At 56.9% G+C, this 27,621-nt stretch overlaps 8 protein-coding genes across 8 annotated transcripts; all 8 read right to left on the bottom strand.

Annotated features, from left to right (window-relative positions):
- Window positions 1-3,599: 3,599 nt before the first annotated feature.
- On the bottom strand, window positions 3,600-6,140 carry SCG4 (phosphoglycan beta 1,3 galactosyltransferase 4; the record flags this gene model as incomplete). Its single annotated transcript, XM_001686518.1, has 1 exon — window positions 3,600-6,140. The coding sequence occupies one exon, from the start codon at window positions 6,138-6,140 to the stop codon at window positions 3,600-3,602; it is 2,541 nt and encodes an 846-aa protein (XP_001686570.1).
- A 1,779-nt stretch (window positions 6,141-7,919) lies between these two features.
- On the bottom strand, window positions 7,920-8,222 carry LMJF_36_0020 (histone H4; the record flags this gene model as incomplete). Its single annotated transcript, XM_001686519.1, has 1 exon — window positions 7,920-8,222. One exon carries the CDS (start codon window positions 8,220-8,222, stop codon window positions 7,920-7,922), a length of 303 nt encoding a protein of 100 aa, XP_001686571.1.
- A 1,983-nt stretch (window positions 8,223-10,205) lies between these two features.
- On the bottom strand, window positions 10,206-10,664 carry LMJF_36_0030 (conserved hypothetical protein; the record flags this gene model as incomplete). Its single annotated transcript, XM_001686520.1, has 1 exon — window positions 10,206-10,664. One exon carries the CDS (start codon window positions 10,662-10,664, stop codon window positions 10,206-10,208), a length of 459 nt encoding a protein of 152 aa, XP_001686572.1.
- Window positions 10,665-12,809: 2,145 nt separating this feature from the next.
- LMJF_36_0040 (N-acetylglucosamine-6-phosphate deacetylase-like protein) lies at window positions 12,810-14,108 on the bottom strand (the record flags this gene model as incomplete). Its single annotated transcript, XM_001686521.1, has 1 exon — window positions 12,810-14,108. One exon carries the CDS (start codon window positions 14,106-14,108, stop codon window positions 12,810-12,812), a length of 1,299 nt encoding a protein of 432 aa, XP_001686573.1.
- Window positions 14,109-16,254: 2,146 nt separating this feature from the next.
- Window positions 16,255-17,916, bottom strand: PUF1 (the record flags this gene model as incomplete). The annotated part of the gene is made up of 1 exon (XM_001686522.1): window positions 16,255-17,916. One exon carries the CDS (start codon window positions 17,914-17,916, stop codon window positions 16,255-16,257), a length of 1,662 nt encoding a protein of 553 aa, XP_001686574.1.
- A 1,785-nt stretch (window positions 17,917-19,701) lies between these two features.
- Window positions 19,702-21,393, bottom strand: LMJF_36_0060 (putative L-ribulokinase; the record flags this gene model as incomplete). The annotated part of the gene is made up of 1 exon (XM_001686523.1): window positions 19,702-21,393. The coding sequence occupies one exon, from the start codon at window positions 21,391-21,393 to the stop codon at window positions 19,702-19,704; it is 1,692 nt and encodes a 563-aa protein (XP_001686575.1).
- Window positions 21,394-22,238: 845 nt separating this feature from the next.
- On the bottom strand, window positions 22,239-23,207 carry LMJF_36_0065 (conserved hypothetical protein; the record flags this gene model as incomplete). Its single annotated transcript, XM_001686524.1, has 1 exon — window positions 22,239-23,207. One exon carries the CDS (start codon window positions 23,205-23,207, stop codon window positions 22,239-22,241), a length of 969 nt encoding a protein of 322 aa, XP_001686576.1.
- A 960-nt stretch (window positions 23,208-24,167) lies between these two features.
- On the bottom strand, window positions 24,168-24,935 carry LMJF_36_0070 (stress-inducible protein STI1 homolog; the record flags this gene model as incomplete). Its single annotated transcript, XM_001686525.1, has 1 exon — window positions 24,168-24,935. The coding sequence occupies one exon, from the start codon at window positions 24,933-24,935 to the stop codon at window positions 24,168-24,170; it is 768 nt and encodes a 255-aa protein (XP_001686577.1).
- Between the last annotated feature and the right edge of the window lie 2,686 nt (window positions 24,936-27,621).

Consider the following 27,621-nt stretch of genomic DNA (forward strand, 5'->3'; position numbering starts at 1 on the left):
TTCTCTGTAGCACTCGGTCACTCAGCACGCATCGACTCCATTTCCCTCAGCGCTGCGTCCATGCTGCGCACAGCAACGACTGCCGCTGCGCAACAGCCACACAGCACGCGAACAACTAAACGGGAGAAAGCAGCGGATCCGAAACAGCTGTGTTGCAGTGTCTATGAGGTGCAGGGTATGGGAGAGCGCTACGTGGAGCACCTGGGAAGGAGGTGCACGCGCGCGGGACTTCTCACGGTGCAGCCTTTCCTAGTAGCTCACTGCGAGGCAACAGGGAGGCGTTACCGGAAAAAAGGCGGGAGCAGGAGAGAGCGGGGGCGGGGCACGAGAGGATCGAGCTCAAAGCAGTTGGTCCAGCGGAACAGGGGCGTAAGTACCGCATCAGATTCACAGTACTCTCCACCTACATTCCCGAGCAGAAGTTCAGGCGTACTCGCAAAGGCACCTTCGCTGTGACGTACGCCACAACACGTCCACTGCCCTCGCTGAGGACACGATCCCATCCTCTCTGGGCGGCCTCGCTGATCCGTGTGTGGTGACGCTGCTCAGCCTCCCCCGAAGAGAAGGTGACCACCCTATGAAGAACGCAGTGGCGGGAAGGCACAGAGGACGGCCAAACCTCCTGCCGCATCGCTTGGCGCTGCGGTGATGGCTCAGGGCTGCAGTGCACGCACCCGTTTACCTTGAGGCATGTCAGAAGGGGCCCTTTGAGGCAAGAACGAGGGTCCCCTCAGACACACGGCGGTCTTCACTATAACATCGGCAAACATGTAGGCCCACACGCAGGCGGTTCTGCGCAGCATTGCCTCTACTCTGTTGCCGCAGCGTCCGCAATCGTGTGTGGTTGAGCCGTCGAGAAGAGGGAGCGACAAGCGAGCGTGCACATGTTCAAACACTGACCGCGCGGAGCAGAACAAACCAGAGGCTCCAACCCACAGCTCTTGCTGCAGCGCCTTGCATCCGCCTCAGCACACCTTTCCAACTCTAGGGCGTGATTTTGTTTGTCGCAGCGATGCCGATCGCGTGAGAATAGAAACATCCCACTACTCTCACTCCATACACAGATGCGCACCCCCGCCCGTGAGCGCAGCTTATCTGCTTGGAGTACACAAGAGCGTCGCTTTGGATCACTCGCTTTTCATCGTGCCTGCCGCCCTGCCCACCAGACCCTCCATCACTGCAATGGAAAGGTGGAGTCTGAGTAACTCGAGTGCCCCTGTCGGGCAGCAGTGGGTAGTGCAGCTGAACAATGCTTGTTTGCTGCGTACAGACTTGCGCGGCGCACTACTCCTGCGCGTCTCTCCAGTTGTCATAGAAAGGCTTCTGCAAAGAGGGGAAGGCTTGGCGCGACCGCAGACAGTGAGCGAGGTTGCGTTCACAGTGTCATCGGCAGACAGAGAGTCTGCTTTGCAGCTGGCAGCACGACTAGGGACAGATTGTGAGTGTCCGCTCGCACAGCAGACACCCTCCGCATGTTGTCAACCTGCACACAGTCACTGCAGAGTATCGCATCGGCTACTTCACAGCTCCGCTGGCTGCCTTGGTCATGTTTCCACACGTGAGATCCGGTTTGCGTGTCGAATAGTGCAACCTTCGGGCCTCTTTTCCCCCTCCTCGTCGGCGCTACTGCCTGCACCTTGCGATGCAAGTGCATCGAAGACTGCGCTATGAGACCTTGTGAGCACAACCCGTGCCGGACGCTGGAGGGCGTGGTGTTTGGGGAAGCGATTCTCTGTTGAGCCACTGTAAGGCGCTTATGGGATTCACGGAAGAGTCCAGGTCCCTCATCGCCGCATCACACGGCCTATGCAGAGCGCTGTTCGTTTTCCCGCAGAGCACCTGGGTGACTACATTTTCTTCAACGCCTCAATATGCAGCCGCCCAGATCGGCGAGTCTTCGCCAGAGAGCTAGCGTCGAGCCTACTGAGTGGCGCAAGGAAAAGCAAGCGTGCGAATCGGTAACCGCACCGGCAGTCATTCGCGCTGCTGCCCTCCGTACGCATTCCACGGTCTGCCTCCAACCCACGGCCGCCGTCGCTTGCCGCGCGACACGGTCCTCTGGGACATTCGTTGTCCGACATTACTCCCGGATGGGTTTTCAGGATTCGTCACACGCGCACACACTCCACTCACTGGTGCCACCGCAGTGTCAAGTAAGAGGGAGGCGGGCAAAGGCGGGGCGAAAGGCACGCCAAGGAGTCCGCGGTAACGAGTCCAGAGCACGAGATAGTTTTGTTTTTTCTTTCGGTGACAGCCCGGCATGTACCACGGGAGCATTCGGCCGCCTTCTTGCGTGTGCTGTGTAGTGAAAGGAGCTCACGTAACGGCTGCCAAAAGGATGTGATGCGAGTAGAAGGGCGAGGGAGGGGAGAGGGAGACGCGGTACTGGCGGCGGATCTGGAAGCGAAACAGCGTTGGTGGCTCAGGCGCAGGACAGGTTGTAGAGCACCGCTTACGCGTTCGTGCAGGACTGCACACAGCCCTCCAAGACAGGCTCATCTTCACGCAAGTAACGGACACCTGGGATGCGCCGTCACAGAAAACGCCACACGAAGGCGGGCCCTCGCCCGTCTGTTATGGTGTTCACGTTTTTTGTCTCTGGGTATGTTTTTATGTTTTCCTCTCTCTTTTTCTTGCAAGCTGCTCGCCGCCCAACCACCTCGTCGGCAACTATGCGTGCGACTCGTACACATGGAACATTACATTGTATCACAAAGAACAAGAAGAAATAACGGAACAAGACGGAAACAAAACAATTAGAGATGAGCGAACACTGCACGCGTGTCATGAATGCGGAGGAAGATGGAAACAAAACAAAAGTCAACAAAGAAACAACAATCGGGAGCGTAGGTGCGAAGAGGGTGAATGAAATAAAGAAACATATCTGTAACGCACGGCGAAGGCTCGGCGGGGCGGTCGCTGTGTTCATGAGAAAGCAATCATCAGAATTCAAACCAGAGACAGCAGATGTGAGAGAGAGAGATAGGGGCGGCACATTGTCTATGGCTTGCATCTGTACAGAAGAATTGGGATAGAAGAAGCCGCGCTCTCTCCACGCTACCGACTCTTTGTGAAGTCCATTGCTCCCAACGCGCCCCTTGTCCTCACCTAGTCGAGCTGAACACAGTTGTTTAGAGGACCCCCTAAAGGTAGAGGTTAGAAGACGTCTGATGTACGACGTAAAGGAAGAGAGAGCAACACAGAGAGAGCTAGCCTCACTGTATCAGGAAAGAGAAGGAAAAGAAAACACGGTGACAGGAAAAGCAATGACTTGGAGCAATGCACAGCACAGCTCATCATGAGGTGCACGCCTCAGAACGGCAAAAACACCAGTGAAAGCCGACCATCAGTGCCCTAGCGCCAAGCAAAAGAAAAGACGAACGAAGGTGTAGCTGTTACAGCAGCGCAATGATAAGGAAGGTACTTGAACTCTGGAAAGCAAAACCACCAGAACGGTGGTGAGTTTAGAGCCGAATCGCTGGCGTCACATTTCCGTACCCTTCCAATCGCCGTGTCGCTTGAACACAACCTCGACGTCACAAGAGACAACGCAGAAAGAGCACAAACGGGGCTGGCGGGCTGGCACAATGGAGGCCAATCTACCTCTTACCAGACTCCAAGACACACGCGACATCGTTCCTTCGGCGGAGCTTGTACCGAACATCGTATACCGCGACTTCGTCCTCCTCGGCTACAGTGTACGCCGTGTGTGGGTCTCCGCGTACCCAGTCGAGATGGAATGACGCTCCGAGCCCCACGAGTGTGCTCGGCACCTGAGACGCCACCCACTCGTGCATCCGCTGCGTTGCATTCTCCTCAATCGTCTTCGCGTCGATGCCCTGCGCAATCAACCGCTTCGCCTCCTCGGCCACCTTGAACTCATTTTTGTGGAAGTAGTGGACATAGTATGGAATCGCTGGCATGCCAAAGTGCGCCATCACCGAGATCCACGTCAGCTTGACAGGCTTTGGCCGCAGAATCTGGTGCGCCCGGAACCGCCGGTCAGCCATGTAGCACACGCGCTTCTTGGGGCAGAACCTCTCCACGGCGTCGTGGTGATCTCTTATCTGCTTCCCGATATGCATATCCTCGTACTGCATGTTCAAGCTAAGATATTCCTTTTCCAGCCTGTAATCGTAGGGATTTGTCAGCAGCTTCATCAGAAGAGCATTGAAGCCATCAAACGGGTTCAGTGCAGCCTGGATGAGGCGACGGTCCAGAATGTAGCCCACGCCGTTGCCATACGCGATTTTTTTGCTATAGGTCCACCACACTCGATACAGGCATTCCTCCGCGTCGTCGATGGCCAGTGTCGGTGGGATAACCCCTCTGTGTGGAATCGTCACCGTCAAGTTGCGCGGCTTCTGCCACCCACCGCGCACATGCCGCAGGTCGCTCAAGTACTGTGGCACCTTCAGGTACATGTCGTCGTCGCCCTTCATGATGTACGGCACGTCCGGGAAGGCAGTGTACGCGTAGTTCAGCCATAACACGGTCTTTTGAGACATGCCTACTTCCGTCGGTATACCCCACGATATACTCATGCCCATTTTCTTTTTCGTGGTCGGCTTGCGGTCCGTCAAAAAGTCCAGCCATAGCGAGTTGCGGTGGTGCAGCGCCTCCTGCCACAGTGCCGCGGACACATGGCACACGTACTGCGCCGCTGCTGTGAAGGCAGGTGTCACGGGCAGCGACAACTGGGCTGAAAGAGCCGCGAGGGACGAGGTCCCGGCCACAAGACTTGCCGCAGTCACCACGGTGGTCCTTACACCAGCGCAGGGTGATCTCCACACCGCGTCATCACTTCGTGGGATGTCGCGCCACCCATCACGCAGCACCACGCGACGCTGCAGGTAGGGGGGTGCATTGTTGACGTCTCCAGCCTCCACAGCCAGGTGCTGCTCAGTTGCTGCGGCGTACTCGCTCACTGTCGGGGCCAGCTGAACCATGTCCACGGCGGAATGCGTCGAGTCCTCAGAATCATGCTCCGCAGCAGCGAACACGTAGAGCTGCAGCAGCGCGCCAGTAAAGTTGTTCTCGGTGCGTGCAACCTCTCGGTACGTCAGCCACGTCGCCCGCTGCGCGTCCCGCAGAGGGTAGCGCATCGGTTGGTCCGTTGAAGGTATGCCCAACACGATCAAGTGTCGCGGTCGCTCACCTGTGCTCCGCGACTGCGATGCGTGAACGAAGCGGCGCTGCTGCGCGTACGACCAGGTCACCCATTGCCACCGCGGCAGTTCCGCTGCAACGTCCACGTCGTCCGTCACGCTCGCCATCGCAAACAGCATCGGCCCCATGAGGCCCAGCGGTGCAGATGTCGTCGCGAACACGGAAAGCCCTTTTTGCTTATGATGTCCCGTCTTGTTAGTCGATCTCCCCGCATCCGCAGCGACCGCAGAAGCGTATGTGACATTGTCGAAGCACATCGTGCAGTCCTCGTCGATCACACGCAACGTCCACGACGGCAGCTGATCCCGGTCGAGTCTCGCCAGAGAGCCAGCGCCAGAGGCCGCAAGACCACGCTGTGCGGTCGTCAACCGCTCAACAGCACGCTCGTGCTGCACCAGGACAGAGAACGGCGATGAAGACTCATATTCACGGTTCGCTTCATTGAGCAACTCTATCGATGATTTCTGTTGTAAGCCTACATTGGTCGTGAATTGGCTGATGACCCAGTGAACCATGACGATGAGAGCAAGTAAGACGGCTAGCGCAGCCAGACGACGCTGTCGAGTGCATAAACGCAGACATTGTGCCGCGGATCGTCGAGGATGACCGCAGGAGTTGAACAGGGGGGTCCGTGCTACGGCATTCAAGCAGTCATCGCTTCTCGGCAGTGTGCCGGTGCTCCTCTTACCACCGCTCGACGCTCGAGTCGAGTGCACCTCCGGCTTGCCGCGTGAGCGCGAGTGACAGCCCTCTCCGCTCTCCGCAGCGCTGCTCTGCCCGCAGTGCCTCTGAGAGGGGGGAAGCAGCTGAAGAGGGTCGAGGCGGTGCGTGTCCCTGGGAGCCCACTCCGCTGGCACATTGTTCTCCTCTCGCATGATGGTGTACTTCCCGCGCAGTGCGGGGGTGGCGGAAGGAGTGCCTAAGGTGTGCAGGTGGCCGGCAAAGTGGCACAAGCACACGCTTGGCTGCATACAGCGAAACAGCAGGACCACCGACAGAGACGCAGGTGGATCGAGGGCGGCCCAAGAGGATCGCACGGCAACACAAGACAGCGGTGAAGAAGAGCTGTGAGCGTATCCGTGCGACTGCAAAGGGCGCGCGAGTCAGCGGACGTGTGTCGCCCTCCACTTGCATGTGCCTGTGTGTCGGTGTGGGTGGGTGAGTGTATGGAGAGATGGAGAGATGGGTGGAGTGAGTTGTGGGAAGGTGGGCGCCGTGAGATGGTCGAAGGACTCGCGAGTCGGACGAGCCGAAGCGGCAGTGGAAGATGTCACTGCGTCGAGCAACACCGGTGCGGCGCTGTGGGAATGGGGAGGCTGTTTGCCTCTTTGGCGGTGCAGACTGTTGCTGGACAAAGCACGTCTCTGGGTTTCTCTTTCCCGAGACGAAAGCGGGCAAGTCTTTCCTTTGCAAGGATGCACGCGGCAGCTACCCCGCTGCACCCTTCGCTGGCATCCGTCGCGGATCGATGGCAAGCCCCCAGCGCCTAACAGAAAAGCGGGCGGGCCTGCACGTACTCCAGTGGGAGACGTGCCAGCAGTGTCGGTGCCCCCTCCCCCTCTACGCGAGAAGAAGCAGAGGAGTAGACACACGCGCAGGAGAGGAAAGCAAAAGTGGCAGAGGTGCAAGGGAAGAGGGCGGCGCGCGTTGGACGGGTGCACTGTCGTCGGGGAGGGAAATCGAGCCTGTACCCGGATGGTCTACCGCTTGATAGACAGAGCACGTGGCGTACGGCGGGCAGGCCGTGCAGAAAACGCGAAAGAGAACAGCGCCGCGCCACGACGCGCTGTACACCACAGCGAAGCACAAAACAGCCAGCAGCGTCGACCAGCAGAAAAAGAACCGCAAAGGCCAAATCAACAATGCCATCGAGAAATAGGCTGCTGAACCTCCCCACCGGCGGGCACAGGGACCGGGAAAGGAAAAGGGAGCAGCGCCTGGCGAGCTGGATTTCATCCGCGCCACAATCCGCCACTCACGCGCGCGCACGCGGGTGAGGGTGCAACAGAAGGACGTCTACCTTGAGAAGTCGGGAGGAGGAGACCGCCATAGGCGTATGAGACCGAAGAAGCGAGAAAAGGCGGTCGCAGGTGTGCCTTTCTCTGAGCTCGTACTTTTTCTCCCGTGACTCGCGCCGTTAGGTGTGCGGCTGCGCTCTCTTGCCCGCTGGCTCGAGTGTCAGTGAAAAGCACCCATCGCCGCCCGGCATCTGCCTCACGAAGCTGAGCAGTGGATGCACGACCCCGCGCGTCCTCTGCATTGGGGTGCTTCCGTCTGTGAGGTCGTGCGTGTTATGTGTGTAAACAGAGAACAGGAGGAGACGAAGAGAAGCGCAAGGAGTGAAAGGGAGCGCATGGCGCTGCGGCGTAGGGAATGAGCGAGCAAGCGGCGGAGGAGCAGCAACGTCGAAGAGACGACCCGTCATCCCGCGTGGTGACCTCTGGTGCCGGCAGGCGTTGAGGGAGGCAGGGAGGGGGCGGGGTTGCACTCAGCCTCCATAGACGCGGACGCCGAGAGCGTGCCTCGCATACGGCAGCGCACGGCCTCTCTTCGGGTATGCAGTGGAGTCGGTGTGCTGTTTTCTTTCGGTACTGCCTTCCGCAAACAGCGATGAGTAGGGAAGGATGTCAGCACGAGACGAAAGAAAAGCCATAGTGGGGGGAGGAGAAGTCGAAAACCAAGAAAACCACCGAAACGACGGCATGAACAAAGAAGGTGTATCTATGAGTGTGCAGCGGCTCTGCGAGCATTTACGCGTAGCCGTACAGGATGTGGCCTTGCTTGCGCAGCGCGGTCACAACATCGCACGCCGTCACGGTCTTCTTGCGCGCGTACTCGGTGTAGGCCGTGCTGCAGCGCACAATGTCCTCCACGTAGGCCTTCAGCACGCGGCGCACCTCTTCGTACACCTCGCTCGAGATGCGCTTCACGCCGCCGCGGCGCGCCATGCGGCGGACGCAGCCGCGAGTGATGCCGCGGATGTTGTCGCGCAGCACCTTCTTCTGGCGCCTCTGGCTGCCCTTGGCATCAGTGGAGCGCTTGCCCTTGGCCATGGTTGATATGTTGAGAGGGGAAGAGGGCGGAAGGGAAGAGAAAAAATGTAGAGTCGAGAACTGAAGCGACATTTTTTTGATGTGTACGGTAAGGAGAAAGAAGTGGACGGTATACCGAAAGGGAAGTAGTACATGAATAGAAGGCGTGTGCAATTGAGCGTGCTTAGCAGAAGAATACCCCAGTGCATAGGCGTCTGCGGCAGAGAGAGGATTCGTTTCTGGCAGCGACGCCAAGCCGTCTCCCACAACCATGAGTGCGGAAAAGTGTTAAACTGGGCGCGTACATGCGATTGCGTCGCACTTGACACATATTAGTCGTTCGACGAGAAGGTACTTTCCGCGCTCCATGGCGTGGATCATTGGGTAGCCACAACCCACGGAGTCGAACTGGACGGTTAAGCAAGAAAACGAGTGGGAAAGCAATGCGGTATCAAATGCGCCGGCACCAAAGAATCGCTTGTCCTGTCTCGGGTATCTGCGTGCGGTATGCTGGAAGTCTGTAAGGAGATGATTCTAGACCGAAGCACCTTTGCGTTGGAGTCTCGAGCTTCGAGGGAAGAGAGCGGTGAAGGAAAGTGAGAACAGACTGGGTGAGAGGAGACAGCAAGCCACAGTAATGGTGAGCGGGCGTCAGCGACGGAACCTCTCACGCTGGCGGTTACGTCCTTGTGAGTGCACAGGCTTCGACTGTGACCCACAAAGTGAGCGTGGGTGTGGAAGCCGGCAACGTCCCATCACAGAACAGCGAGGCAAGGGAAGTTGCTGCCAGTGCATGAACAGACGTTCACGACAACGCCCAGTTTCAGGGACGTTGTGCGGTGAGCGCGAGACGGACTTGTCCGACAGCTGAATGCGATCGGGCCGCGGCGGCGGGATGCGCTCAGGTTTGCGGCGGAGTTAAGGATGAGGCTGCTTGAGCGGATTTTCATAAAATGCCGCTACAGATCGCTGCGTTCACGAGGTGGAATATCCGTTATGAGGCCTCGCTCCCCCAGCATGTGGGAGCATGCCCACCGCAACGAATCAGCACGAAGCTCCTTGCTGAACCACACAAATGACAAGGTGCTTTCTACGTGAGCGCTGTGGTAATGCTCACCGTCACGTACGTCGCGAATCACGCACTACAGGGGTGTGTCTGTCATCGGGCACGACGGCGCTTGCGACTCTTGATCACAAAAGCGGTGGACGGCTCGCAGGGGGGGGGTGTACAAGGACTTACGCAGCGCGAGAAACAGAGAAAAGAAGAAGAGCTCCAGGAGAACAGGAGGTGACGCAGAGGCGATGGTGTTGTTGTTGTTGTTGGAATCGATTCTCATGGTTGAGCAAGAAGGCCTCTTACGAACAACCGAGTGGATAAGGCCCTCGGAGTCGTCTCAGCGCACAGGATGGGTGGTCGTACCGTTGCTTTGCTTGTAGTTGTCGCTGCGTAAACCGGCTCGGGAGAGCGAACGGTTGCGGTCCCATCACCCCGTATTCGATCGTTTTCCTTACGTAGCAGGTCAGACAGGACTTTGCAGACTGATTCGTATTCCGGTGGGTCGATGTCTGTCCATGGTAGCAGACGAACAAAAGAATGAGTCATTGATTTTTTTCGTGCATTTCTTTTGGTACACGGGTTGCTGTAGCGCACTGGGTGAGGGGAACGTCCTCGAGACAGAGTACGTTCTTGGCCCACCTCAACATGAGAGCACGGATAGGCCACCGCCACGGCACAGGAATCAATGCTGCGCCAGAGGAACGGTTGCACGCCCGTAAACATAGAAACAGAACCCAACGAAACAGAGAGCACGAAAGGCCAAGCGAAACTGCGGGCACAGAGACGTTGCCCAGTCAGGACGTTGTGCACCAAGAACGGCATCCGCTACCGCACAGTGCATTGCGAAGCTGCAGCTTCGCAGGCCTCCTTTGTGAATACCATCGTCAGTGGTCTCTCCTTTGTCTATTGTTGCTGCCGTCGCTGCCCTACCCCCCCCCCATGCCCAACTACGACACCCCTAGGCTATCGTAGTGGATCTTGATCTCCCAGGTCACCTCTTCAGGAGTGTCGCTGAGTGCCGTATCAATGTTGGCGTTCGCCTTCAGGAAGCCCTGGGTCACAACACCAGCTACCTTGTAGTCGAAGTTGCCGCCCCAGCCGCGGTGAGACAGGTCTTCCTTGATATACTCGAGAAACATCTTGCCAACATAATCGACGGAGCGGTGTGTGACTGGGCGATTGGTCGTATCAGCCCACACCTCTTTGAGGCGGGTCTCGTAAGCGCGTGCTGCACTAGAGTCACCCGCGTTGCGGCGCGCCTGCGCATCTACAAATAGAACCCACTCCTCCAACAGCTTCTCGGCTACGGGGTGCCGCTCAGTGGTCGCGAGTGCGTAGAACTCATCCGCCCCTTTACTCGCAACGTTGGCAGCGGGAGTTTTGGTTTTGCTAGCAGTGCAGCCCATTGTAAACAGCTGCACAACACTCTAGTCAGCTTACTTGTGCAGATGGCGCCTCTTGGTTTTGGTGCACTCGCTGCTTGTGTTTTCAGTCCTGAAAGTATTCTCTTTCGTTGGCTTCTGGGAAAAGAAAGAGGAGAAGAGTTCAATACAGACGAGCGAGGGATACTGTTGAATGGGCGTGCAGCAGCAGCGAGGGAGGAACTGAAGCTGCGCTCCCAAACAATACCCTCCACTCGCGGCTGCTCTATGGTCTGTAGAAAGAGGCGAGAAAGAAAAGCAAGGCGCCAGTGAAAGACCTTGCATACACAGGGCCTGTGCGCTAAGCTCCCAAGAATATCCTCGCGTGCCAGCGGATGCAGTCCCAAATAGCAGGAATTCCGTGCGCTAAGTACTAAAGAACGACTCCCAGTGGTTCGACATTCATCATCTGCACGAGTTGAGGAAGCCGTCATGTCATTCTGAACCACCATCCCGTGCCGGTACGCCTCTGCCCGGCAAATCCGTGGGAATCAGCGGGATACATGTTCTTTCTTGTCAAGGCGCTGTTCCGCCATGAGCCAGTCAAGAAGTTGTGTCATACCATCACAGCGCACCGACCTCCGTAGAAGTGCCGCGAGATCTGGATCTTCTCGGGCGAATACCGTCCGCCGTCGAATCGGCTCAACGCGTTCAGCGGACTCTGCGTGCCCTTCCTCGTCCCCTCGTCAGATAGGTGCTGCGCGATCGGCACCAGACGGAGAGACTCGCGGAGGCGCGGTGACGCCTCCAGCCAAGGCAGTCTCCCGCGTCCAGGGCCCTGCTCCAGGGGCCGAGGCAGTCGCATCCACCGTGCGGGTAGAGGAAGGAGGAAGAGGGATCTGGGCGCATGCCGCATGTGCTCAGAGAGGACACGTTGACCAGCTTCAGGCCAAGACCCTCAGCGGCTCCTCACACACCCTGCCTGTATCCCGTGTTTTTGTTTTTTGCTGTTGGCGAGTCGCTTCCAGCAACGGCATACCACAATGTGGCGCGGTCACCCTCCACAGTGGAACCTAGAGGGGGCGATGGCGTAAGCACGGGGTGCTCTCGTCATGCCTCCGCCACCTGTGCCTCACACCAGTACAACCGGTCGGGGATGTAGGGCGGATGCCGCAGGCTTTGCGCGCACGCGATCTCGGAGCTCATTGGCATGGATTTCTTTTTCGACTAGTTGTCGAATCGTCGACGCAATCGCTAATGAACCGGTCCTGTCTTGATCACGGTCGCAGGCCTCTTTCGCACAGGGTCGCAGCGCAGACCTGTGCGCCGGCACCAAAAGTCCCTCAGGGTACCCCACGAGGGCAGGCTGAAGGCTCGTGAACCGCCCACAGAGTGCGGGAAACGGGGCCCTGTGATACCACGGAGACGTGCCCGGCATTATCAGTGGATGAATAATAGCCAAAGACACACAAAGAAGGTTACGCTTCCCTTTCTTCTCTGCTTGTGCATAGGCGTCTGCGTATGCCTGAGTGTGCGACTACGCGAATGGTGAAGAAGAGTCAGAGAGTCTGCACTTTTAGTCTCTCACTTCTCCGTCAAGGTACATGTCGTTGGGCTGCCATCTTGTTCTCACGCACATGCACTGGTGATGGATGTTTGTTGCTTTCCGCGTGCTGGGATTCGGGGAATGCCACTCTGCCGCTTTCTTTTTGCCGTGCGGCAAGTTTTCTTCTGGCGCCTTGCTGTGGAGGTGTGGATGACTTTTTTGCCCCCTTCTTCGCCGCACGGCACGTCCGTGGAGAGGATGACACGTGGGTGTGAACAAAGCGGGAAAAGAAAGCCTAGAAAAAAGAAGGGGATATTTCCATGACGTCGGCACCACTGGCTGCCGTGAAGGGCGTTCTCTGCCGCTTTTAGGTTTCTGCCCACATCATCGACATCAGACTCTACGCCAGCTGTGCAGCGGTCGAAACATCCTACACACCACCTCTCCACCAGTCGTCTTTTGGGCTATTCCTCAGCTGTATGTTTACTCAGGAAGCAGGGGTTGGCACGCGAGAGAGCGGGCGGGAGCACAGCGGGGCGCAAGGGGGGAGGGTGCGGGAAGGAGTCTGGCGAGGGACCGCACACAGGAGGCACAGGATTAGGGAGACAAAGGAGCCGGTAGCTAGATGGACGATGTGACTTTGCTCACAGATGGACTACAGAGGGGTGAAGGATCGCGTACGGCTTGTGCGAGGTCCAGTGTCCGTGAATCATGCGCTTCTCGATTGTGTGGAGCTCCGCGTCAAAAAGAAGAAGATTGGCCTTCTTTCCCTCAGTGATTGCGCCCACGTCGGGAAGGTTCGCGATGCGGGCGGGCACGGTGGCGGTGTGCAAGCAGGCCTCGACGACATCCTTACAGAAGAGTGTGATCAGGATATGGAACAGGTCGGCTAGCATGCTCGTGCCGCCCGCCAGCGTGCTGGACGCGCGACCAAACGAGTCGCAGAGATAGCACGCCCCACCCGCCTGCACAACGCTGTCACGCCCGTTGTACACCACGTGCTTGCCAGGGATGTGTGCGGAGATGCAGTCCGTGATGATGGCAATGTCGTCAACGCTGCGTGACGCCAGGACGGACTGAAGTGTGACGCTATCAACATGAATAAGATCAGCAATGATCTCCAGCGTTGGCGGACGCGCCCCTTTGTAGAGCGGCGCGTTCGGAAACCGCGGGCACATGGCCGCGTTCACCAGTGAGCTGGCACGGTGATTGAAGGTGGAGACGTTACACAAGTGGGTGACATGCATCTTCTCCTCCTCCGACGCTGCCAGCTTGAGGGCGCCCATGATCTCCGACTTGGAGGCGGCGCGGTCGTGCCCGAGCGCAACGCGCACCTTCTTCTCCAGCAGGTACCTTACCTTCTCGTAGTTGCACCGTGCATCGATGTGTGGCGAGATGGTCATGACGCGCAAGGATGGCATAGAATCGACGAGCCGCTTGAAGTCGCCGAGGCTCATTTCACTCTTGCACTCCGGCAGGCCGCCGCGGTCGTGAATGACGGGGCCCTCGGCATGGATGCCGCCCAGGATACAGTTGTCCTCCGTATAGGTCCCCACGCGCTTCTCGATAGCATCAATACACTCCGTCACCAGTTTCTTGTGGCTGTCGGAGAAGATGACGGACGCCAAGGTCGTCAGCGTGCCGCACCGGGCCAGCTCCTTCAGGGAGTACTCTGGGTTGGACCAGTGCCCAATCACATCGCTCGCACCGCCCAATCCGTGGTTGTGAATATCTACGAACCCAGGGAGCACAAATGCGGCCTCGTACCAGGTGGCCGCGCCTACGCCGGGATGCGTGCTCTCGAGCTCAACGAGGTATTTTCGGGCAACAGTCTCATTGCCACACACCGAGACAATTAGATCATTCACGACGATGACACATCCGCCGTATAGCACCTTTGAGGTCGTCACGATGTTACCCTTGATAATCGTAGCGTTGCCCATCGCCTTCGCCCTTTTCCCGCTACGTTCTATTTCTTTTAGCGTTTTCTTTGGGAGGGGAAGGATGATCTACTATGCAAAACACACGTGCATAAATTCGATGCTGCAGTGTGAGAGTGTTTGTGCGTGTGCGCAAAAGAGGTGTAGGAAGAGTGCGGAGTGGGCGAGGGAGTACAGTGAAGAAAGTGTGCTGGGAGTGTTTTGCTTCTCGTGTGGGTGAGAAGAAGGTGGTTGTACATACCGGTGTTGAGGTGAGAGAAGCAACGAAATTAACCACAGAAGAACACAGAAGGCAATGAAAGGAGGGCGCAAAAGCGTCCGTTTTGAGGAGCCTTCGTATGTGCGAACTGTGTGATGCACCAGCAGACACGCGTGTCAGCGACGTATAGAACCCCAGAGAGAGAGAGAAAGAGCCGTATGCGCCGAGAAGAAGAGGCGGAATAGGATTGGAGTCATCGAGTGAGACAACGCGCCCCGCACGCATGAAAGTGTAGGCGCGTGTTCGCCGAGACATCGCTGACAGGGACGTGAGCACGTCCTTGAGAGAGAGTAGGTATCCGGTGCAGCGACAACATGACCTCCGCTATTGCAGAGTGATCGTCTATAAAAGGACAGAGAGAAGTGAAAGTGCTGCAAGCTCTGCGATCGCGCATTGCCGCGTCATGAGCTGGAGGTGTTCTTTGAGGCTCCTTGGGTCTGCGATTCGGTTCCATTCATTTCGGGCGTTTGTTGCTGCTTCTTTTTCGGTTGGTATTTTGCTCTTGTTCTCTGTGCTCTCCATCGCTTGCATAGGTGACTTTGGGGTCTTCTTTTTTTCTTAGAGTGTTAATTAAGAATGACGAGGACATACGCCCGCATATCCATGCGCAGGAACACGCATGCGCACCGTCACGCACAGAAACAAGAGAGAGCACAAACAAGCAAAAAGAGAGCCCGACAACAGAAACAAAATGAACGTTTTTCTTCAACTGTAAGAATGCAGCACAGAGGAACGTGTCACCATCCTCAGAGGAAACATGGAAACAAGAAAGGAACACCACTGAGATCACGAGTGCGTATTGAGCACGCACAAGATCTGTAGCCATCGCCCTTCAGCTCACCGCTCTCCTCGGTGTCTCCCACGCATGGGCTGACAAAACGAAGGAGAAGGAAAAAACGAGACGAGCCAGGGCATCCACTTCATCCGTGTGCTCCCTCTGCAACCCTACCAGTTTTTTTTTTGTCTTTGGTGTTGTCATTCATGTTTTCTCTAGTGGTTATGCTTCATGGAACGTGTGGCACTTTTTTTTTGAGGTAACCATGGTGATCGCGCCCTAGTGTCTTCTTGCTCTTTTCAGTGGGTGGAACGCTTGCTGGAATCCACTGTAGCAAAGACACAGCAATACCTACCTCAAGCGTTGACTGCGAGAGGACAGCAGCGTCTTGCAGATGTGTTGCCCGAGTCGACATCTCGCTTTCGTGCGGGACTTCACCTCTCAAGCGAGGACGCTGGCAAGGTAGGGGGCGGGGCTTTCCGCGCCCAGCACAGCGTCGAGCGACACCCTGTGCCGCGTGAGCGTCCCACAAACACGCGCACGCACTCAAGCACTCCCTACTGAGCGATGGCGCTGCAAGAGGGACTCAGCTGAGTTTATAACACTCCCACAAGAGTAGTGCACAGCGTTGATGCCTCGAGTCTCCTGTTCCCGCCGTAGTAGCCCCTCAACACCTCGAGGAGCCCTCTTAGACGTTGAAACGCTCGCTAAAGAATCGCCAACAGCTTTCACACGTTCAGATGCCTGCCAGTGTGTCGGTGGTTCAAAGGGACGCGACTGTTTCACACGCACACGCAGTACAAAAAAAAAATTGAAAGAACAGGAAAAGAAACAAGGAAACAAGATACAACGAATCAAACCGAGCGCGCATAATAGTCGTGTCTTTCGTCATTTTGAAAGGGGTAGCCACAGAGACAGAGTGAGAGAGAACGGAGCAGGCTAGAGAAGGAACGCGCTTGGACGTGAGTGAAGGAAAAGCGACAAAGGCAAAATGGGAAAAGAGCAAGCAAGCCCTCGTCTTCACATGGGAGACGGAGAGGAGCCACACGGAGGGGAGCGGTGTTATTGCGTGCGAGAAGGAGCGACAGAAGGCAGGGGCGGGCACCGTGTACCGCTTAGCGGTACTCAGGCAGGCCGCTACCGTTGATCATACCCGTGGTGAAAGACGGCGGTGGTGCATTGGGGATGCTGATCATCTGTTGTCCTTGCAACACAAAAGGCATGCCTATCATCCGCTGTGGCTGCAAGAAGGAGGCCATGTCCGTATTCAGGTTGGTGAAGGACACTTGCTGACCCATGGAAGCGTCTGGCGCCATCATTGGAATGGCCGACATTCCTTGTGGGGGCATGTATGGCGGAAGAAGCGGCTCTTGCTGTGCGGGTGGGGCCTGTGTGACGGTCGTGGCGGCCTCCTTTTTCTTCAGCAGACGCCGCGCCGCTTCACGGTGGCGCCGGGACAGCTTCGACTCGATCTTCACGCCATACGGGGAGTTTTTCAGGAGACTCTGCAGAGGTATGATAGCGTCGCGCAGCTGCGTCAGTTGGCCATCGTCGGAGGCGGTTGAAATGGCGGTCTGAATAACGTAATTCGCGAAGCTATCTGTCAGCAGCTTAGGCAAGACATGCGGCGCCGTGAGCTCGTCGACCAACAGCTGTCGCACATCCGGCGACGACGTCTTCAGGCACTTCTCAATCACATTGCTGCTAAACTTGTTGCACGAGAGCTCGGCCACGTGATGGAGCATCTGCCTAATAATTTGATTGGTGTAGTTCGGTGCCGTGGACATGGCGTCGTCGTCAGCGTCCTCCTTCTTTGCGCCGTTGATGTCTTGCTGTTTGTCGAGAATGAACTGAACAACATAGTTGCCAAAGGGATCCTGCACAAGCTTCAGCGAGTTGTTGAGTACCGTGTTGATGATGGTAGTGTGATACGGCTGGGGGGCGTGTTGCAGGCACTTTTGAATGATACAGCACCCCTGACGGTTTTTGCAAATGTCGATGCAGTTGTCCGCTATCTTCTGGAAAATGCGCTCGTAGATCGCAGCAGCGCCGGAGGCACTCTTGTCAGAGTCGCCCAGCTGGCAAAAGCGGGCAGACGTGATCAGCTTTGACAGGGAGTGGTTGCCATTAATGTCCTTCGCAACGTCGACAATCGATGGCTCAAGCACACTCGTGTACACATCAAACTCCTCATGTGTGCAAAGCACATCGATGATGCGCTGGGAGACACGCGCGCCATTCGTGTTGCACGCCACCGTTACAATATCGCTGGAAAGCTCCCTAATCAGCAGCAGCACTTCTGACAGGTCGTGCTCGTTCGTTGTGGGGTCGTAGAAAATGTCGCCCATGGTAACCGGCCTGGTTCCCGAGCGCAGCAGCGGCACCAGGTGCTGCATCAGTTCGCTTCCGTTGGCGTCATTGGACAGGTCCAGCGCATGGCGAATGCACTCCTGCGCGAACACGTTGCGGAAGGGGATCTTTTGCCGCGCCGCGTCATCCTCCTTGCCAAATTCCTGTACGTAGCGGCACGCCTCAACCAGCTTGAGTGCGTCGCGAAGCCCCGTGGCATCCCGCACGCAGCTGGCGATCACCTCGTTCACTCGATCCAGGTCCGCGTTGCCTGACTTGTTTTCATCGATGGTGCGCTTCGCCGCCTCTGTTGCCTTGGTTTGGATCTCACTCTCGAGGAACTTGATGCTCGTATCCACCTCAGAAAGGTCCTTGAGAATCTCCTGGCGGCGCGCGTAGAGGGCTGTTAACTTCTCCTCTGACGACATGTTGGCGGAATGGCGATTGTCGAATTCCCTTCTTGCTGTGTTTGCGTGTGCGTGTGTGTCGAGGGGAAAGGAATCGCGGCTGAAAGCAAAGGGGAAAGAGAAAGGAGAGGAGAGAGAAGGTCTGCGCGGGCAGCGAGATTTTTTTTTTTTGAAATGTGCGTGTGCAGCAGCTTCAAGAGAGGCGACGTGGAATGTGTGTTGCACAGAGACTCCCTTATTGGCCGAGACGCACAGCAAAGGAAAAAGGCACAATAATCACAGCGTAAGGACTAACTAAGAGGGAAATAGAAAACAGAAATCCAGACACACCAGAGCGACAGAAGAAGGGCAAAAGAGTTTGAGAGAAACACGTTTCGAATTGAAACGTCGGCAGACGCCGGAAGCAAAAGGAAAGAAAAAACTGTACTAGGTACCCAGTGGTGTGTGTGTGTGTGTGTGTGTGTCTGCCTGTGTTTTTCTGTTCGAGTTTTGGGTGGGTGTGTGTGTGTGGGGGGGGGGGTCGGTGTGCGGCGGTGCACCTACACGGCTTCTCAAGCCTTCGAAGAATTCAATAGTATTGTGTGCACGAGCGACAGGGAATACGTTCTCCAGCACCGCGACTTCTTCGGGAACGATGAGGGCTAAGTTGTGTACGTCGGCGGAGAGAAAGCTGAACGGGAATGAGGAGAGAGGCGTGAGAGCAGATGACCTCATGAATAGCGGAAGATTGCTCCACAGGGACGACGAGGGCGGTCGGAGTAAGGAGGTCATGGTGCCGGCGACGGGCAACATTGGGAAAAGAGAATTGTTACGGTGCACCATCTGCGATGAAAATCATTGTTGGCCACGACGAGGGCGGCCAAAGGGAGGGTGCAGCGTTTGCCTAAACTCATTGCGTCATAGGGTACGCCAGCAGTTGATGTTTTTTTTAGAGAAGTCACGGTGACCTTCGGGAAAAAGGGACCGTAAAACAGAAACAGTGTATAACTGCATCAGGAAGAATACTAGAAGCAGCTGCCTTCCTTTTGGTGAAGTAGTGATGGCACCACTGACATTTGCTAACACCAACAAGCGAAAAAAGCACTTGTTGCACACAATTCGGAAGCAAGAAGTGTCAGAGAGTAGGTGCGTGTCGCCCTCACATGCACTGACAGCTATCTTTCCCTTGATCGCCGAAGGGAGCAGCTCCTGAGCCTGGCTCCCGCTCGTCGCTTTCGTTTGTGTGTGAATGGGATTGTGTTTAGCAAAGCATTTAAAAAAAGACGAAAGGAAAATCGTTTTTCGTTTTGGTGCTCACAGATTGTTCTACCTCGAATGTCTGCAACAGTATTGCGGTGTGTGTGTGTGTGTGTGTCTGTGTATCTTTTCATCTCTTGATGTACTCTCTTTCTCTCTTGTCAACTCACTTGAGGGTCAAAGTAGCCTCGGCTTCACACTTCCAAGTCCTCTTTGCGATAGCATACTCCGTCGCACCCATCTACGCATGTGGAGAAATGCAAGAGACGGAAACAGGCAAAGCAAACAGGACGACATTGCTACCGCCGTCCCGTTCTGCTCACTTCATACCCAACGCCAAAATGGAGGCACACAGTGTACAAGTAACGGAATAACAAACGTGAAAGAGAGACTGAGCTGTTTCGATAAGGAGCTACACGTTGCGCTAGCTTGTCAGGTACACAAGATATGCGACCGCATCGCACAGGGTCCCAAGGACTTGGAAACCAACAAGGACAGAAAAGCTAGAGATACAGGCAGCGGCATCGTCCAAGAGATGCGCACAGGTGTTCACTGCGAACATGGTTATACCTACATGTGCGAATACATCTGTTCAGTGTTCGCAGCAAGCTTGATGTAACGCTTGTACAGCTCATCGTACACCCGGGCAGCCTCTGGGCACGGCTTGTACGCGGCTGAAGAGCCGCTCGCCATCTTTTTCTGCGCCTCAGGGATGCTCTTGTAACACGCCGCAGCGGTGGCGGCGGCAATAGCAGACCCCAACGCACAGACTTGCTCGCTTTTACACACAGTGATAGGCATGTCCAGCACGTCCGAAAGGACCTGAACGACCAGCGACGACTTCTTAGCGATGCCACCAACTGCAATGACGTTGTCAATGCGCACACCCTCTCGTCGAAAGCGCTCCACGATGGCGCGCGACCCGTACGCTGTCGCCTCCACGAGCGCACGATACACACTTGCCGCGTCGCTACCGAGGGTAAGGCCTCCGATGACCGATTGGAGGTTCTGGTTGGCATCAGGGGTGCGCCGTCCGTTGAACCAGTCCAGGGCGTGCACGCTGCTCTCGCCGGGACGAATCCGACTGGCATCTTCGGCGAGGGTGATGAGCATCTTCCTCTTTATCTCACACGTCAGCTCTGCCTTGGCGTTCTCGTCGAGCAACGTCGTGCCGGCAACGATGCGTGCAGAGGAGTACTGGAGCAATTCAGAGAACCACGCGAAGACGTCGCCGTACGCGGACTGACCAGCCTCGAGGCCAATCATGTGTGGCACGATAGAGCCGTCGACCTGCCCACAAATGCCTTTTACGCGGCGGTGGCCGAGAATGCTGGAGTCGATCACCATCATGTCACAGGTCGACGTTCCCATAACGCGCACCAACGTGTAAGGCTTGATGCCGGCACCCAGGGCGCCGAGGTGAGCATCAATGGCGCCGCCCGCCACGACTACCCTCGTGCTCAATCCCAGACGCCGCGCCCACTCCTCGCTCAGTGTACCCACCGGCTTGTCGATGGTCTCTGTGACGTCGCTCATGCGGGACCGCAAGAGCCCTAAGCGCGGGTGCAACTGCGCAAAGAAGCTGCGTGGCGGGAAGCCGCCCCAGCTCTCGTGCCACATTGCCTTGTGCCCGCACGCGCACCGGGAACGGATGAGCTTCTGATACGATGTGACACCGGTGAAGAGGGCTGGAAGCCACTCGCTGCACTCTACAATGCCGTACGCAGCCTGAGAGACCTTCTCGTCGCTGCGGATAACGTGCAGCGCCTTCGACCAGAACCACTCGGAGGAGTAGGTGCCCCCGCAGAAGGAGGTGTAGTCGGGGGTGCTTCTGTGCGCGAGCGCATTGATTGCAGCAGCCTCCTTTACAGAGGTGTGGTCCTTCCAGAGAATAAACATGGCGTTCGGGTTATTGGCAAACGAAGGTCGAAGAGCGAGAGGCGTGCAGGTCTCGTCGACCATGCACGGTGTGCTACCGGTCGTATCGAAGGCGAGCCCCACCACGTTGTCCCGCGCCGCTGGGCCAGCTGCCTTCAACACCGTAGTGATGACATCCTCTGCCGCTTCCATGTAGTCACACGGATGCTGGCGGTACTGCATCCGCTTGGGGTCGCAGTACTCCCCCTTGGCCCAGCGCGGGTAGCTGAAGACGGCGCTCTGCAGCTCCGCCCCATCCCGAACGCGCACCAGCACTGCTCGCGCGCAATCGGACCCGTAATCCAGACCAATAACGAGTGGCTCTGCCATCTGTTTAGGGATCATCGCTTTTCATATCAATACGTAAGCGACCTGGGAGATAAACCGGTATAGACAAAATGTTGTGGGTGGGTGGGGGTGTGCTTGTCAAGCACTTCTGTCACTGGTTCGAGAGCAACGGCTTCTTTCGAGAGAGCATCGCGTTTTGTGAGCACAGAAAAGTGCGACAATGTACCAGAGAGACAAGTCTCGCAGAAGGCACGCCGTTCGCCGTAGTGCAGTGAGAGGAATAAAAGAGTAAGGTCGATGCCAACAGTAGAAGCACCACAAGAGAGAACGTGTGGGGGGAGGGGGGGGGGCAGGCGTTGTCAGCGAAAAGTCAGTGCGACATGAAGGAGACAACACCCTCGTAAGTGTGATGGTACCATCGAGAAAGAAAGGGAAGGACCACAACACATACCAACGTGCATTACACCGATTTGCCTCCCCCCTCAAAAAAAGGGCAAAAAAGGGTAGGATGCCATGGTGTTCAGGAAGCCACCGAAGGCGACGCAGTCGCTTCGGCGTGTGAGCAGCAGCAGTGCAGCTTTGATTGTTCAGGAGAAGCGAAAGCGCGCCTCTCAAAAGCTGTCGCGGAGTTCCAAACGCTCACCATGACAACGCTAAGCGAAAGAGTTGCAAACAGTGTGCCCACGCGAGGCAAACACGACACCGCGGCACAACAGTAGAGTCCGTGAAGGTGAGAAAGAGAAGGCAATGCATATACACACATATATACATATATATGCGTAGTGGAACGCGACAGATGCTTTCCGGAAGAAAAAAAGGCACAAACAAGCAGAAGAAAACCGTAACACCGAACACTCCCAAAAGCTGGTCGCGGAGGCTCCGAGCTCCCTGAGGCTCAGCTGCTACGCGCTGATTCGGCGACGCGTCGAAAGCGGTGCGTCGTCGGCGTCCTCCGCTGGACGCGTGTGAAACCCCCATGACGCGCGTGCCCCTCCCCGAAAAAGGCGCGAACCCGCGTGCACCAGCGCACCCCAAATGCTATTGTTCTTGTCGTCACTCGTGTGGCAATTTGGCGACCTCCGTTGCGATGGCCGCGGACTCAATGGTGGGGACGACACCGATACGCCAGAATTCAGCTTAGTCTCATGGCGGAGAGAGCCCTGCAACGCTCGTCGACTTGCACCGAGAGGTAGAGGCGCAGTTTCCGACGCGCGCTCCGACTCGTGCGCACGCAGCTTCTGTGCGCGCTTCACGAGACAGGCCTTGTTACCGGCAATTGAAAGTCCGCGATTACGCAGGAGTTCTTTCAGCTTTGTCACTGTCATCTGTGACGGGCTGTGTGTATGGGAATGTGGACGACTCGCTCTCGCGGCTTTGGCGGCGCGCGGGCGTGGCGCGGGCGAATCATCGCTGCTGGTGTCCTCCAAGTCGGAGTCTTCTTCTTCCATGTACGTGGAGCTAGAGGCGCCAGAGCTGCACGACTCTGCGGACTCACTTTCAGGTCGCGCCACGTTCAAGAATCCGTTCAGAAAGGAACGACATGTCTTTAGAGCATCGCGAATGTTGGCGGCCTGCGCAGCGTCGCGGGGCGTGGAGAAACGCCCGCTGCCGTCGGTGAGCAGAAATCCATCATAGGAGACGAGCAACGCTTTGTCAGCCGTCGCGACAGGTGCTGCTTCGGCGGTCGCATCGACTGGGCGCGGAGGCGGGGACACCAAGTGGGGAGATGGCTGCGAAGACGTTGGCGGAGAGAGCGGTACGAGAAGCCGAGTATGACGCGACTGCCGAGTCGGTGGAGTGCCAGAGAGCTCGCTCAGGAGTGCCTCATTTTCATCAGCCACGTACACAAGTCGCCGCTTTACCGGGTCCATGGCGCCAAGACTGCAGCGCAGCTGTGCGTAACTGTGAACGAATCTATCTAGGTTTGCTCGTGTGGGTGTGCGTCTGTGTGCGAGCGCGGTGTTGAGCCCTGGTAAGAGGCAGGAGTTCTCTAGTTGCCTGGAATGGGCACCGCGTGAGTGGATGAGAACGCAGAGTAGGGTGTTTCCTCGATTGACGCGCGGAAGGCTTCAGCAAATGCGTGAAGGCGCGCCAAGCACACTGCTTGCCATCGCGCATGCGCACCGTCGTGGTGAGTGAGCAGTAGAGAGATACGGAAAGCAGCGACATTTCCAAAGAAAAAAAAAACAGTAAAGGCGCAAAGGGAAGACGAAGAGGTTCACGGAGAGAACAGAAGAGGCGCGGGCACACGGGACCCGGTGATCGGCAGAGAGAAGCTCAAGCACACGTAAGCCATGAGGAAGAAGTGCAAGGGCCTCCCAATGCACTCCGTACAGAGGTCGCTCTGACTGCCTGAATGTGTGCGCACAGCCTGCCTTCAGTGAAGGCGTTACACAAGAGTACGTTTAGCTTGAGCTGCATCGACCGCGCATGTGTGTATGTATGTGTGTGTGTGTGTGTGTTCGTGTGTGTGTTCGTGTGTGTTTTAAAGGGGAAGAGGCAGCTCCTTTAGTGCTACCGATCTTCTGTCCGTCCGGAAGATCACATGATCGTGACTGCGCACTGTCTACATCACGTCTGTTCATCCTCCTTGCTGCCTTCTGCAGCAGCTCTGACGTTTCGCTACCTGCATGCTCTCAGCGAAAACGACATAGAAAAAGCTGCCAAACCCAACGCTAACATTGTGCACACGAGATATCGAACGGTACATGTATAGCACAGACCAAAACGACGAGAGACGGAGTGAGAAGAATAAAAACTGAAACCAACAAAGGAAGAGGGAGGTCACTTACGGCAGACAGCGCATTTCCATTGTAATGTGTCTATTCCAGTTAGCTGCGCAGAACACGTTGGCATCGCAGAATACCCTGAGACGCGCCTGCCACACCGGGAGAAATGGACTGTGCCTTCGTGTAGTCTTCCAGCGCCAGCTTCCACTTCTCCATGCCTTCGTAGGCGATGCCGCGGCGCAGGTACGCCTTTACATTCGCCGGGTCGATCTCGATCGCAGCATTGCAGTCGTCCACCATCAGAGAGTACATGTGCGTCTGCTGGTGGCAAGCAGCACGGTTAGTGTAGTACACCGCCTTCTCCTTGACGGGCTCCGTCTGCAGCTCAATCGCGCGGGTGTAAAACTCCGCAGCCTGGTCATATTTGCCGTCCTTGAAGAAGGAGTTGCCAAGCTGCTTGGCCTCTTCAGGGGTCTTGCACTGCTGCGACTTTGTCTTTTCGTTGCGCTCGCGTACCTTAGTATTAATGGCGTGCAGCTTGTCCATCACCTCTTCGTTGCCCGGGCTCAGTTGCAGCGCCTTCTGGAACGCCTTCTGCGCCTCATCGTACTTGACCATACTCTCCATGGCGACACCCAAGCGGAAGTAGCCCTTAAGCCAATCAGGGCGTAAGCGAATGCACTGCTCCGAATCCGCAGCGGCCTTCTCGAAGTTATTCAGATTTTGCCAGCTGCCTGCACGATTCGAGTACAGAGCGCCAGAGGCCTCACCGTTAGGGTCCAGCTCGATGGCCTTGGTGTACCAGTCAATCGCTTCCTGATACCGTTTCGCCTTGAAGGCGTCATTGCCCTTGGCCTTATAGTCCTCCATTTTGCAAGAGTCTGCGACAGTTATCGAAGACGAGCAGGGAGACGAAAGAGAGGGGAGCACAGAGTGTGAAGCTTGGAAGCGACGTAGTTCTACCCCACAACCGCAGCGACAAGTGTGAAACAAGTAACAGCACACGTCGGAGTGGGAGGCCGTCCAGAACGCAAAAAAAACACAAAGAGCGAGGTAGCACCAAGGAACAGGTTTGTGCGCAGCGACGAAAAAGCGAAGAAGGGTGACCAGGTGGAGATAGCAGTGGTGAGATGGCCAGGAGTACGCACGCACATCACACCGTACATGCGGCGACGCCGAGGGAGCCTACATCGCATATGAAAAGCATCCGGGCAAGACAGACAGAGAAGAAACGTCGGGAGAGTGCACCGTTCGTGGAACAGCCAAAAAGCGCAGCCCAGCGCACTTGGCGCGCACAAAAAAAGCATCCTGCAACGCAGCAGCACCTCACGCAACAAGCCTCGTACGACCACATCTCCGCTTGTGAGGGAACGATGCAGACGCTAAGTCCAGCAGAGTGCTTCCACACTTAGGGCATTCCTTTTGTACGCAACGTTTCTTTTCTTGTCAAGGCGCTGTTCCGCCATGAGCCAGTCAAGAAGTTGTGTCATACCATCACAGCGCACCGACCTCCGTAGAAGTGCCGCGAGATCTGGATCTTCTCGGGCGAATACCGTCCGCCGTCGAATCGGCTCAACGCGTTCAGCGGATTCTGCGTGCCCTTCCTCGTCCCCTCGTCAGATAGGTGCTGCGCGATCGGCACCAGACGGAGAGACTCGCGGAGGCGCGGTGACGCCTCCAGCCAAGGCAGTCTCCCGCGTCCAGGGCCCTGCTCCAGGGGCCGAGGCAGTCGCATCCACCGTGCGGGTAGAGGAAGGAGGAAGAGGGATCTGGGCGCATGCCGCATGTGCTCAGAGAGGACACGTTGACCAGCTTCAGGCCAAGACCCTCAGCGGCTCCTCACACACCCTGCCTGTATCCCGTGTTTTTGTTTTTTGCTGTTGGCGAGTCGCTTCCAGCAACGGCATACCACAATGTGGCGCGGTCACCCTCCACAGTGGAACCTAGAGGGGGCGATGGCGTAAGCACGGGGTGCTCTCGTCATGCCTCCGCCACCTGTGCCTCACACCAGTACAACCGGTCGGGGATGTAGGGCGGATGCCGCAGGCTTTGCACACACGCGCTTTGGGATTGATTGGTGTGCATATGTTGGGGTCTTTTCCGTGAATCGCTCTCGGTCTGCTGATGTCGTGATCCCTTGTTTGCGATATGATGCAGGATGCGAGCTGTGCATTAGGCCGCATGCGCCCAGTGCTCGCCTTTTCGGATCCTGGGGCCCGCGTTAGCACGGCGTTGTTGTCCCGGTAGGCTTACTCGCCGTCTTCATGTTCCTTTTCCGTCTGTGACATGGCCGGACGTGTCTAGATGGCTTGCTCGCATGCGCCGCGACAGGTGGGCTGTCGCTGTGTGTCTGTGGCAACATATGGAACTTCGATCTTTCGAGTCTGCACACCGTTGACGGGCTTAGGTGTGTGCCATGGGGAGAGGGCCCACGAGCAAACCTGTGCCTACGCACGAAGAGCGCATAGCTCGCCCTCCTGAACAGGGCACAGAGGGGCAGCGGTAGACACTCCCTCAGGTGAGGAGCCCGTGCAGCGGGCGCGCCATGTGCACGTAATCGCATCCTTGCGGGCAAGACCACAGCGCGAGGAGAGGTGTGGTTTGAGCATCGAGCCATTCGAAAATCCCCCGCTGCAGATTCGGCACAACGCTGGGTCGGATACGCTCCCCGCAACAACAGGAAGACCGGAAGCTCTGTGGTGGTGGCGAAGGTACCACAGCGCTAGAAGAGTAGTAGGCAGCACACCATCTGCAGCTCGTCGCTGCCACTCACCCGCCACTGAAGCGATCCCCAGTGCACGCGCAGGTGCCCGTGCGGACCTGGGCGAGGAAGAGCTTCTGCCGTCTCGTGGGCGCAGAATTCGCGCTCCTCTGGTGCGGGACAGCCGCCGCCACGCACCTCCTGTCGCAGCAAGCCATCCTCCACCGCTGCAGGGCCCGTGTCGGCCGCGATGCGGAGGGAGAGTGCGTCCGCTGTCACAGCGGCGCGGGTTCTTTTGTGCCTTGGCACGGTTGTCCTTGCAGCGCGTGCTATGTTCCAGCGCCATTGCTTCACACGCCGCGCGAAAGCTGCAGGCAAGGCGGCTGCAGCCCCTTGTCGCGGGACCTGTGAGAGGATGATGGTTGCGAAGCGTCGCGATCGCCCCTGACATGATGGCTGTCTGTGCCACAATATATGTCGGAGGCGCGTAAGGGAACATGACAAAACGACGGGTAGCCTTCTAGCTAACAGAAAAGGGGGAAAACGGTGAATGGAGCTCCCTATACGTGGATGGAGGTACCTGAGTGGTCATCAGGAACACCCGAACGTGGACAGAGTGAGTCAGACGCTCTCACATGCGACACCCGCCTCCGCAGACAGTCGTCGAGAGAAGCAAGTAAGTGTCACGGCAAACGAAAAAGAGCGAAGGCTCCGCAGCCCACGTAAGTGGAAGGAACAGTCGCATAAGTTACGTGCACGCTGAAGGTAATGAGCATCCTTCAGAGAGGCTGCGGAGCACCGGCAGAGTGACGCAGCTCCCTTTTCATCCCTCTAGCTGCCACCACCGCCACCCGC

The sequence above is a fragment of the Leishmania major genome, chromosome 36, assembly GCF_000002725.2.
Source record: "Leishmania major strain Friedlin complete genome, chromosome 36".
Taxonomy (NCBI): domain Eukaryota; phylum Euglenozoa; class Kinetoplastea; order Trypanosomatida; family Trypanosomatidae; genus Leishmania; species Leishmania major.